The following is a 12409-nucleotide window of genomic DNA, read 5'->3' on the forward strand; positions in this document are numbered from 1 at the left end:
TGCAGAAAGTAATTAAATTGTTCAATAAAATGGATGACTTGGATGAGGTGGACAAACACCATCTAATTAAAATTTGTAACTGAAAGTAAGTCCAGGGATCATGCAAACATGAAAATGGCTAAAGAGATCTTGAGGTAGGAAGTAGAGAGCATATTTAATGAAAATGGAGTGTGCCTGATGAAAGCAAAGGTTTTTTTGATGCAGCTGTGAAGCTCTCCTGTTGTTATACAGAACCATTCAGCATATCTGTAAATTACTTTCATCATTTTAGAGCTGCTTAGCTGAAGATACAGAAGAATTGAAAGCATTTTGGAACACATGCAAAACGAAATAAGCCCGGGAAATTAATTTGCATGGTGAAGTTATAGGACCTCAAAGGATGCCATTTCGAAAGAACTGTGTATTGAAGTGATGAGTAAAAGGTGTGCATATCTGTGGGAGAAAGAAATGATAAAATTATTTTCATGTCTTATAAAAACTACAATTGTATAACTATAGGTTATATATACACAACATAAATATGGGAGGTGCACAATTTAGAAATTTGACATAAACAGTGTATGTAGTCTGACACTTTGTGGGAAATTTCCACAAAGATCACTTTTCAGCTACATGTTTTGGTTACTGCATTATTCTGACCTAGACTGAGTATTTAATAGATGTTATATGTCTTATCCTTCAACAAAGTGACTTTATAATCACATTTATTAGACTGAAGAAGAGTCAAGATCTTGACTTCTTAGATTAATTTGTATTTCTGATTTTCATGTGTTTAATAATAATAAATTATTAGAAATCCTGATTTACATAGGAGCAATCCTGTTGAACACAGTCTTTCAGAAAATATCTAAGAGGCAGCTTAGACTCTTAGTATGTAATTACTTTTTAAGTAATTGGTGCATGTTGGGACTTGAGATTTGGGTATTTCAGTTTCCTTCCCTCAAGTTGTATCTGTACAACTCCTGTAGGTTGTGAATTCTGCAAAGACAGTGATGTGACAACACTGAAAGTTAGGGATTGCTTAACCTGGAGAATGCTCAAGGGAGACCTTACCGCAACCTTTCAGTACTTCAAGTGGGTTTGTAAGAAAGATGGGGACAGGCATTTTAGAAAGGCCAGTAGCAAGTAGTAACATTATCTGCTGCATATGTCTTTTCCAGAATTCATCTGTTGGTGACATGATTTTTTGTTCTAACCATCATGTATTTCTGTGATTACTTTTGTGTTGAGTACTTAACTTGTGCTTCGTAAGTGTTTGGTAATAATTCCAGTCTGGCATTCCTAGAGAATGTGGAATGTGCTCTTTGCTCTCCATGGCCTGTGAGTGTGTCCCTCAAGGCTGTGCAGAGCTACTTGCCTTCTGTCCTCCTTCCTGTGTGCGAAACGGAGATAACAGCAGTGGCCTTGGTTGTGAAATTGCTTTGATGCTGATGGATGTATAAAAATTGAGTGGTTTATTATTACTGTATTTTCCCCCTAGTAATGTTAGCTCTCTTTAAAAATACTGGCACTTGAAAAATTCTAAATTACAGTGCTGCTGTGTCGCAGAGCTTTTTTAATAGCTAATTGTGGGGTATGGAAGAGAAAGTGTTGGATACTTTAAAAAAAGAAGAAACATTCAGGGTTTATTTTCACTATTTTTCTACTGAACAGAATGACAGTCAAGAAAAAATTTGCTTTTTTTGAGCAAGACCATGTCATCACACTGGTGCCTCTTTTCGTTGAAGTTATTGTAAACTGAAAAAAGTCAGATAAAGTAAATAATAATTATTGGGTAAGATGAGAGGCACTTCATGTACGTACACAGGAAGAGAGGGGAAAGAGGAGTGTGTTTATATGCAATTCACAGTTAGACTCAGTTGAAAGCAGTGGTTTGTTCTGATGACCTGAGTGTTTCATTTTCCTTTAGAGTTGTAATGTGTGAAACATAGTCACAAAAGAAGTGAATGGTCTCCTCCATGACACCAGAGTATTTAGTCCAACACTTATCAACACTGTTTCTGTGGAGAAGATCATGCGTAGTGTTGTAGTTTATCTTTTGTTTTCAGCATATCTCCACTTACTCTTATCTTTTTTTTTATAACTTTATTATTTACTTAGCTTTCCATGTATGATTTTTTTCTTGTTTGCACTCTTTCTCCCCTCCACACATCCTTGTCTCTCTGGAGTTTATCCCTGATTGTTTTTTACTATGCTTCTCCTGTGGGTGTAAAGATCTACACAAATGTGGGAAGTGCTTGTGCACACTAGGTCATTGTGTTGAAGACAGAACAACCAGAAGGGTAATTTTTTTTCATTAACGAGGTGGGAATAAGAAACTTTGTATTCGTAGTAGTGAGGTAGTGAGTTTTTGATGTTACGTCTTTGACCTCGAGCAGTGGCATTTTCCTCCCCTGTTGTGGTAATTGCTTCTCAGCAGTTTAATTGTTGTAGTTGTAATAGAATTTTAACAGCTGGCATCAGCAAATCTTGACATCTAGATATAATTTTATTACCAAGCCACTTCCTTAGCTTCTTCCTTTGGTTTCTGATATATATGCAAGGGTAATTGCTTTGTAGAAGTATAACTCTGTGCTTCTACACCATGTACTTCTGACAGACTGTCTGATAACGTTTGTTACAGACACCTAATTATGTATGAATCCTTGTACAGAATCTCGGCAGAAAAAAAAATTCTAATTTATTCTGCTAATCACCAATGCATGAAGACAGTTAAACCAAGAACTATTTTTGGAATAATGGGATCTTCACTTTTTCTTCATCTCATAATAGTTACCCATGTCCAGTCCAACTTAGTGATACCTGAGTTGGTGTCCGGTATGAAGTCAATCAAAATTCAGAATTATGGAGCAAATTCTTAGGGCTCATTCAGTGTAGACATCATCGGTATGACAGATACATAATGATAATCTACCCATGACAGGACTGATTTTGCAAGAGCCTTTCTGAACTGGGGTAAATTATGGTTTTTTTCTAGTAGATGATTTGTTTTGACACAAAGTGTTCTGCTTTATGCTCTTTTTATGGTAGTATTTCAGCATACCTTCTGATCTGAAAATCATTAAGCTTCCTGACTAAGGGCATGATTGCTGTTCTTTTGCTGGGTATAGAGAAAACAGTATTTTAATCAATTTGTATAATGAACTGGATTTCGTAAGATGGAATATGATTTTTTTCAATCTGTTTGCCTTTAGTAATATGCCCTTCTAAATATTAGTCTTCCAATCACAGGAAAAAGTCATTAAGTGGGGGTTTCTGAATACAGTGGTTCTGGGACATTCTTCATGAGTGTTGGCTTGATACTTTAACTGATGTGGTGCTGTGTAAGCGAACGTCTTTTGAAGAATTTGATGGTTGTACCCAACTGCCATTTTTTTAAATTAAGTAAAAAAGATGTTGCAGAGAAGACTGATTGCATGGTTCAAAGGGTTTCAGTGTCCTGTGTATCTATGAAACTTCCAATTCCCCCTCCCCCCAAAAAAATCATTAGAAGTACTTGACAGTAAATAACATAAAGATGTAAACTACAACTCAGCAAAAATGTAATTCTACAGCAACTTTTAGAGTTTATAAACTGGAAATTAGTCTTATAGCACAAATACTATATGTGCAGTTTATATTATGTGCAAGTACCTCCTCTAGAGGTAATTAAATCTTTGTGCTTACAACACAGTTTTTGATTGTGTGTTTGTTTCTTAAGCAATGGGACCTTAATGTTTCACAGTACCTCAGAATTTAAATTAAAACTTGTTAATATGCAAAACATTTAATCAGTCTGTGGGAAAATAGTCTCCTTTGTAGCTATTCAATCATTTTCCAATTCTTTAAACCATGTATGATTACTGTTCTAGGATCACAGTATATCTCAATCATGTAGTTCAGTTATAGCAGCTTTTCAGTAAAAATTAATGCACATGACATTTTAAAAAATAGTTTATAGATTCTATTGACAGAATAATAAAAAGAATGTGGTTTACAACTTTCTTCACACTGCTGTTTTTCATTTCCTGTGATTATACATTTGCTTTGGGAGACTAAAGTCCGAGAGCAGTTTATTCCCTGAAGGCATGTATACACAGAGAGTGTCAAGAAAATTAAGCTTAATTAGCAAAAGATGCGAGTTTAAAGCTCATTAAGTCCTTATAAGCACTTTCCTTCAGAAATAATTTGGCTGTCATACTGAAAAGGATTAATCTTACATGAATTGTTTAGTGGTGGACTTGGCAGTTTTAGGTTTCAGTTGGACTCAGGCTTAGAGTTCTTTCCAACCTAAATGGTTCTGTGATTCTATTCTCTTCTATGATTTTTAAGGCAGCCTATCTCTACAGGAATTGTGAAAGTGTGCAGGGGGAAAATAGTTGTGTACCCATTATATTAGCAATTTCAGTACAATAACATCTAAATATTCACAGGAGTTGATACACCCACACTGAAAAATTACCTATGATCCCAATGGTAATAGTAATTTTCAATTACCTAAAGCACTGCACATATTTTAATATTACATGTTTCAGTAGTCAATATAGAAATCTTATTAGTTGCATGACAGTCACACAAACAGTATGATAATCTCTGAATCTTAAAATACGTCAGTTGGCATAAAATTTCATTTAAACCAACCAACAAAAGTATTTTAAAAACCCAAAGATTTTAACATATTTTAAAATATTTGAGATCCAAAAGTAATAGGTAATAATCAGTAATTTCAGCAAAAATGTGTTTATATGTATCACACAAAATTAGTTTAAACGTTGTTGCTTTTTAAAAATTCTGTTATTTTCTGTTTCATATGTTAAGCCCTCTGCCTACTATTTGCACTGTGTGTTTTGTAATATTAAATATTCCTTTTTCAATTAAAACGTTTTGGCTGACGTAGCTGAGTTCAAAGTTTAAATTCTGCTCATGCATGCTTATTTGAAAAGCTGTAAAATTAAAAGTTCAAGAAAAGTTTGAATATCTGTAGAATGGCCCTGAAATTGCTCAGTAAAATGGTGTTGCTGCATGAACAAAATTAGTTTTGGTTAAAAAAAAAAATTATGCATCCTAATTCCATAAGATCGAGTATTTAAGTCACAGAGTTTCCTCTTTCTGCTGAAAAAAATGCTATTTAAAGGTACACTATTTTAATCTCAGAATTTATGAACGCACTGAAGAGTCTAGCATCTGTTTTTCAATTGTCTTCTTTAGCAAAGTTTGCTTTTTCTTTTTAATATCACACTAATTTCAGCTGTGAGGGTTAGTTTGAGAATGTAAGACTGATGTATTTTTCTCTTCAAATTTTTTTATAGTACTGATTGAATCATAGTAATGATTGTAGCCTTTCCCCCCTAAAATTACTTCTCAGGTAAAATATAAGATAGGAAATTTTTCATTAAGGTACATCTATCTATTTTTTTTAAAATGAAAAATGATTGCATACACATTTATAACAGTTCTCTCACCAGGAATGAGAGTTGATACCTCTAACTTAAGTAGGCAGGGAGGTATTCTTTTCACTGTCATATTCAGATTGATCCAGAATTGTCTCAAAAGGGAGTGTGCATCCAGTTCTGCAGGTCTTGAAAACCATCCACACATCCGTAGTGGCAATTTCAAGGTTGTAGAGACCAAATTATACTTGAATGTGTATCAATCTGAAGCAGTCTCTTCAAACTTCTAAGACATAGAGGTTTTCTGCATCGAGTATGTTGTGCATGAGAAAAAAAGAAGAATTAACCTACCAAGTAGGTCAGGTGTCAGGGAGGCTGTTTAAAATGAAGGAATGTGACAGTAAAAAAGGCAAGTGATGGTTGAGTTACTGTATATTGAATATAATGATAGACTATTACTAGTATGAAGGAAAGAAGCAATGAGGAAATGATCATTCTCCTGTGATGGTAAAGGACAAAATCTGCCTTGAAAACCCTATTAATTTAGTGGACAGGAATACTAGGAATTCAGTTTAGCTTTTGACTCCACCCATGCAATGCCAAAGTTTTTTTCCTTGGGAAACCACAAATGCTTTCTGCTGTATTCGTCATTGCATCATTGAGGTAGATAATATACTGTAACCTCTTACCTTATTTGAAACCATGATTTTTAGGCACTTTTAAAAGAAGCACTGACCTCTCTCCATGCATTGATACTTCAGTGAAAATTTGTGGTTTTTAGTCCATAAGTAATAATAATGATGAAAGAATCACCAGTATTGTCATCTTCTCATAAGAAGAATGTTGTTGTGAAAGAAAGCTTGGGGCTTTTTTAAGTGGGAAGATTTTCTACTTGACTTTTAGGTCTCCATAGTTATTTAATGTAATGGAACATACTTATTGTTGAATTGTCCAGCAGGTGTATTTTCTGTGTCATAGGCATAGTCCACATTATTGCCAGCATGGTGTAAAGGCTGAAATATCTAATATGAATAGCTTTATGAAGGTGAGGAAATTTACAGTTGCTGTAAGCTTCCCCTTCTTGTAATTTATGCAGGAAAAAATGAGAGATTGGTTATGAGCTTTTTTGGGGCACATAGAAGATAAGTCTTTTAAATTTAATGCAATAGCAGTATGTATGGAATGAGAAGAGACCAAGCTTGTAAAAGGCGTCTATTTTACCAACACAACATCAATCACTATATACTCTGCTTTGTAATATGCAAACAAGTTTATCAGAATTTCAGGGGGAATACAGCGAGTATCTCCACAGTGATACCTGTGGTAGTATCATAATAATAGGAATATTATTGTCCTAGATTCTGTAGTCATACCTTGCCGTTGTTTCAGAGAGGTCAGGGTTCTTGATTTTATGTTTGTTTTGCAGAATTTTTGGGAACGGTATGTAGTGTATCTCCAGCTTTAGTTTAGAGACTGTTAAAAACTTAAAGAACAAAACTCCAGTTTCTGTAGAAGCTACATTTGAAGTCCTCTTTTTTTCCTTTTCTTTATTTCTTATCACCCCATGCTGCCACCTTCTCCCCCATTTTCCCCCACCCTAAATACATTGATTTAATAATTAACTACTGAAGTGGACCAATTATGTGATCTCAGTTGTATGCTTTTACCTAATCAAATCCTTAGTGACTTAAATCACTGATGAGGATCATTTTTTCTCTCTTACAGGGAAAGTAAATTTAATTAATGTGTCAATATTGCCTAATGCAATTATTTTTGCAGAGTATAACAGAGATTATTTCAGACAACTTAAAAAGCAAACAGTATTTGGAGGTTGTTGTGACTAAATTGATACTGGAGAAATCTGTAAAAATTTTTTTTTTTGCATCCATTGCTCATAAAAGTAGTAAAAGGGTTTGCTTTTGAAGGACACAAGAATGATTAACAGTAGTAATAAATCAGTTTAATCAGTGCATAACTCTTAATTATGTTGTTCTGTGACTCCCATGTTTTGTTGTTCAGAATATCCAATCTGTTATTGATAATGGTGCAGGTGAGACTACAGTATAAATACTGTATTTTCCAGGGAGTTTGTATTATTTGTTTACTTTGAAATCCTGATACTCTGGAGTCATTAATTGCATTCATTTGAATCAAAGCACAAATATGCTGTCTTACCTCCTTCCATGTTTTATTTTTCTTATGGCTAAATGAGTTTATATTTTACCTTGATATCTTACACTCCATTTATCTAAGAGGAGGGACTCCTAGGCCCTTATTGTAGGTTGTATTTCACCTTGAGTGAGAGTGTCTGGATTTCATGTAGTAGCTGAGTGCCTGAATCACAAGTTTGCTCAAGCTGAGTTCTGTGAATATCTCTGGTATGTTCGGTTTTTGTAAAAGATCTAGTAATTGTATCTTTCCTGACTAGCTTGCACATACTGTGCAATTTCCAGAAGAATTAAGTTTTTTCAACAATTATGTACGTGAATGAATTTCAGATTATTTCTTTCTCTCATATTTGTCTCAATAGCTAAGAAATCTTTCAAGCTTGGATCTGCGTCATATCACAGAACTGGATAATGAAACCGTGATGGAAATAGTAAAGAGATGCAAAAACCTTAATTCTCTCAATCTGTGTCTGAACTGGATCATTAATGACAGGTAACTTCATTATAGCATCCAAAAGCAGTGTAATGCAAATTTAACTAGTTGTGTTAGTTGAGAATAATTCCTCATGGCTTGGGGGTTGGAGGAGATTGATTAAAGCAAATGGTGTTTGCTGAGTGCTTATTCTTGCTTGTTTTAGGTAAATCATCCAGACACCTATTTTGTGGAGTGTTTGCCTATTTCTGCAATGGAGAAAAGTTTAGTTATGACTGGATGGCATCACTAATTTGTTTCATGCAGATTTCAGGAGAATGTGCTCTGTACAAACGGTCACTGAAATGTTCAGTTGCAATTACTTCAAAAGGATTTAGACAAATTTATATGCACACAAACAATGAAACATACATTTGACTACATAAGTAAAAAAAAATTGTTGCGAATGAAACATTGGAATTCCTGTATTTTTAGAAAGCAACAAGGTTGTTTGGTTTGGTTAGTTTTGGGTTTTTTGCAAAGAACTGCAGAATGAGAATGAAAGGATAACTGGGTTATTGCCTAGTCTTTTCTTTTTGACCAGAATACCTCCTATCCTGCTGTATTCCAGTCTTTTCATCAAATAATTTATTTCAGCATTAAGTATGTGGACAAAGATTATGTATAGTTATATCACAGATCAGATGAAAAATGAAAAATACTGAGAATTTTAAAAGTGAACATTTTCTTTTAAAATGAAAAAAATGAGCAAAGTCAGTACTGGAGGGTACACAGGAAAGAATACTTTTAATTACTTCTACTGGACTATTTCATTATAACTGGTGCTTTAAATGAAAGGAGAGAAACATTTTAACAGAGAGGGCTTCTAAAACAGTTTCATATAAACCAGAATAATGTGTTCTAGCAGTTGTACTTCTTTCCCATGATTACTTTTTTGGTTTTTTTAATAAGGTATGCTTTCAAGGCTTTCAAAAGTCATTAAGGGTGTAGTGATGTGTAGATGAGCTCAGACTTTGGTGAAAGTGTAGTGTTCTAAAAGTAATAAAATTGCAATGTGTTCAATAGAAAGTACCAGTAAACTTTTGCCATGACTCCTTTTAGCCCTTAAGACAGTTTTTTGCATTTGTTGGTTTAGGTCAGACCTTTAATGCAACTTAATTGGTTTTGAAAGCAGTTAGTTGCCTCAGATCTTTCTGTCTGTAGGGCCTTATTTTCGTATGTGGAATGAGATTACTGAAATGGAAAGTTCTATGATAAGCTAGAAAAAAATAATAAGAATAAAAATGCTAATTAAAAAAACACGCAGTTTTCAGGTTTTAATTAAAGTACTTAGAAACATATACCCGTCTGCTTGAATGTTTTGAGTACAGCAATCTGCTAAGTTTGATCCAAACTGCTGTCAAACTGTTCTTGAAAATCTTTTACTAGAATTACTACAGTAATAAATATATATTTTTAATTCTACATATATTACTCTAAAACTTCATACTGAATATGAATTATAAGAATTGTAAATCTTTGCAAGAAAAGGAAACGCTTTCCAGCAATGACAGATAACCTGCTTCTGTATGTAACTTTTAGTTGTTTATTTTTGTTTCTTAAGGTTTTCCATTTCATGTTTTTTTCTGATCATACTTGTCAGGACTTACTATAACAATTAAAGTTTAGCTATTTGAATTAGCTTCTAGTTAAAAAAAAAAAAAAAAGGAGAATTTAGAAAATAATGAATGCCTCTGCAAATCTTATTCATAAGCAGTTATTTGACAATTCAAATATTTTTCCTATTTTAAAAGTGGCATGGAACTCCAAATACTAGTCTGAACTGAATAAAGTAGTTTCCTCTACTCCTCCTGAAAGATCAATTGAGAATAGTGGAAAATTATATAAAAGGAACATGATACAACCACAGGACTTTACTTGAGGTGAACACCAGTTTAACAGAGTATTTTGAGTGTACCGACTTTGAGGATAAAAGCGAGCCTTCAGAAGCTCAGAGGACTGTTCAGGTGCTTGGGTTTAAATGCAAATTAGTTTAAACTCAGTAAATTAGTTTCTTAATTATTCAAGCTTAATATTTTTTTTTTCTTTTTTTTTATTTGATGCCACTGAGTGGCTCCTAGTCAGAGGGAATGTCAGAGAAGATTCTGTGTCTTGGTACCTTTCCAACGCATGTGAGATAGTAGCAGTCTGATGTTTTTACTGACTCCTGGTTTCAGAGTAAAGGTTAGTTCCACCTCTGCCCTGCTCGCCACCCCATTACGAAGCGGGTTTACTTGTGAGATCCAACTACACAGGACTTGTATTCCAGATCCTTTCAAACTTAATAGGACAGTTTTTTGTTCACTTTAGAATACTGAGGGCTGGGGCTTCTTTAAAACCTTGGGAAACTGTTCTATGACATTTTTTTGTGCATCTTATTAAGTGTGAAAGAAAACTAGAAAGTTTTTAAAATACCTGTAACATACAGATGTGTCTTCTAAATCTGTCTTAAAGGCAGTTGATTATTGCTTGGCTGAAATAAGTCACTGGTTTTAAAACTTTATTTTAGATTTCATGATTGCTTCTAAAAATCCATTACAATTCTTTCCATAAGCAGGAGTGTAACTCTAGAACACTTACAGTCCTTTCTTGCTTGTGACATGGTGTTAGAGTTAATCCTGTGATCATTACATTTCTTCTTAAATAACTGAAATTTTCAGAGTGTAAGAGCTCTGCTTGGCAGGCACTTGCTAAGATATTTGGTGCTGTGGTTCTTCTGCATATGCAAGAATTAATGAGGACTGTTATTTCTGTGTTTTGATCAGAGCTCTTTTTGGTTTTGGACATATGCATCTAGAAAGCTTATGCGGGGCAGTAAAAAAAATAATTTACTCTTACCTAACGGAAAAAGTATGTTCAATTGAGATACTCTTGGCAGTTTTAAAATGAAGGGAAAAGAGGTCTCTTTTGATGACTTGTAAAAAGTTTCTGAAAGTTGTGAGTTAAGCAAGATCAGAAAAGACCTATTAAAGTAACCTATCATAATGATTTCTTCTGTAAGTATTACAGATCACTCAAAAGCTTCATATACTGTTTTTCATATTGGTTAAGTTTGTTATAGAAACAATCCTACTTCTTCTTTCAAATATGAACAAAACCGAGCTTGCAAATTCTTTTCATATGCACCGTGAGTAGACTACATCAAGTCTTTGCAATTGGAAAGGATTGAGTTCTTTGTACATGGTGAAGTGAATAATATACTCTGAAACTTGCTTTAAGTAACCTTATCACCTTGAAGTTGTTTTTATGGTCACTGCCCTTGTTCTTTTGAATTTCGATTGATGAAGTCAAAATAGAACATCTAGAAATAAATCTTATGGGGGATTCAGGAAATGTAGTATGATGTGCTGGTAAAGTTTTCAGGAGTGTGTGGGTTTTTTAATAGTTTGAGGAACATCTGCTATTTATTATATCCATAATGATCAGGAAGCAAACAGCAGACAATCTAACTTTTTTTGTGAATCTTATCACTATGGACTGAGAGTTGCAATTCACTTCAACCTCTGTGTTACATAATTCACCTAGGGACAAACATTTAAAAGCTGTGCAGTGATGATGAAGTTTTAAAGAGTGTTCTTACTTGCTTCAGTCGTCCACTTACTAAAATATTTCCTTATATTTGTGTAATATTTGTATAGAGGATGTTTTCCAGCCCCTATTGTATCTATGTTTCTTCTTAGAAAGAAGGGAATAATGCAGATGAGGCAAGAAACTTTATTTACAGGTGCAGTGAGTTTCTTTTGTCCCATGGCACTGCCAGTCACCCAGAAGATTCCACCTGCAATACAGAATTATCAATTGGTTTTGCAGTCAAAGGACAATATTTTCACTACCATTTAGGAAGTTTAGTTCTTCTTCCCTTCTAGGTGGTGCCACATGTTCTTGTAATAATGTCTCAAGAGAGCTGTATTTTTTCATGTAATTTATTGCACACATTGTAGGTGACTTTGATAGCAAGTGCTGAGATTTTCAGAGCATCTGGACATCGTTGAAAGCAAGTTATGGTTGCGACTTAGAAGCTAATATGCAATATCTCCATGCCACAGTACAACTGAGAATTTGTAATGACCTTGTGGTGGCATTGGTTACCACCACTGGACTTCTGATTAGTGATGGGGGGGAAGAGAGGCATTAATCTCCACCTCCCTGGGCTGTTAGCACAGATGGAAAACCTGGAGTTAGTCTTGTTATTCCATTTCTGAAAAGCTGCTCTTTCTTCTTTTGTGTTTCCATGAAAATCCACTATGGATAAACCAGAGTAGGCAGTGTAATGGGACAGTCTCCCCCTACTGTCCTGATTAAGATTTGTTGGTGAGGATTATGGTTGGAGTCCAGGATGGAGGAACTTGAAAATACAGACATTTCACAAGGAGAGTAGTCAGAAAGTCAATATACAAAAG

The 12409-nt window shown here is 34.3% G+C and overlaps 1 protein-coding gene across 1 annotated transcript in view; it reads left to right on the forward strand.

Moving 5' to 3' along the window:
* FBXL17 (F-box and leucine rich repeat protein 17) overlaps nt 1-12409 on the forward strand; it is a 276492-nt gene that overhangs the window by 88859 nt on the left and 175224 nt on the right. Inside the window, exon 6 of the mRNA XM_039567060.1 lies at nt 7900-8030. Within this exon, the coding sequence (XP_039422994.1) occupies nt 7900-8030 (131 nt within the window). The remainder of the gene's footprint in view (nt 1-7899; nt 8031-12409) is intronic.

The sequence above is a fragment of the Corvus cornix genome, chromosome Z (genome assembly GCF_000738735.6).
Source record: "Corvus cornix cornix isolate S_Up_H32 chromosome Z, ASM73873v5, whole genome shotgun sequence".
Classification (NCBI taxonomy): Eukaryota; Metazoa; Chordata; class Aves; order Passeriformes; family Corvidae; genus Corvus; species Corvus cornix.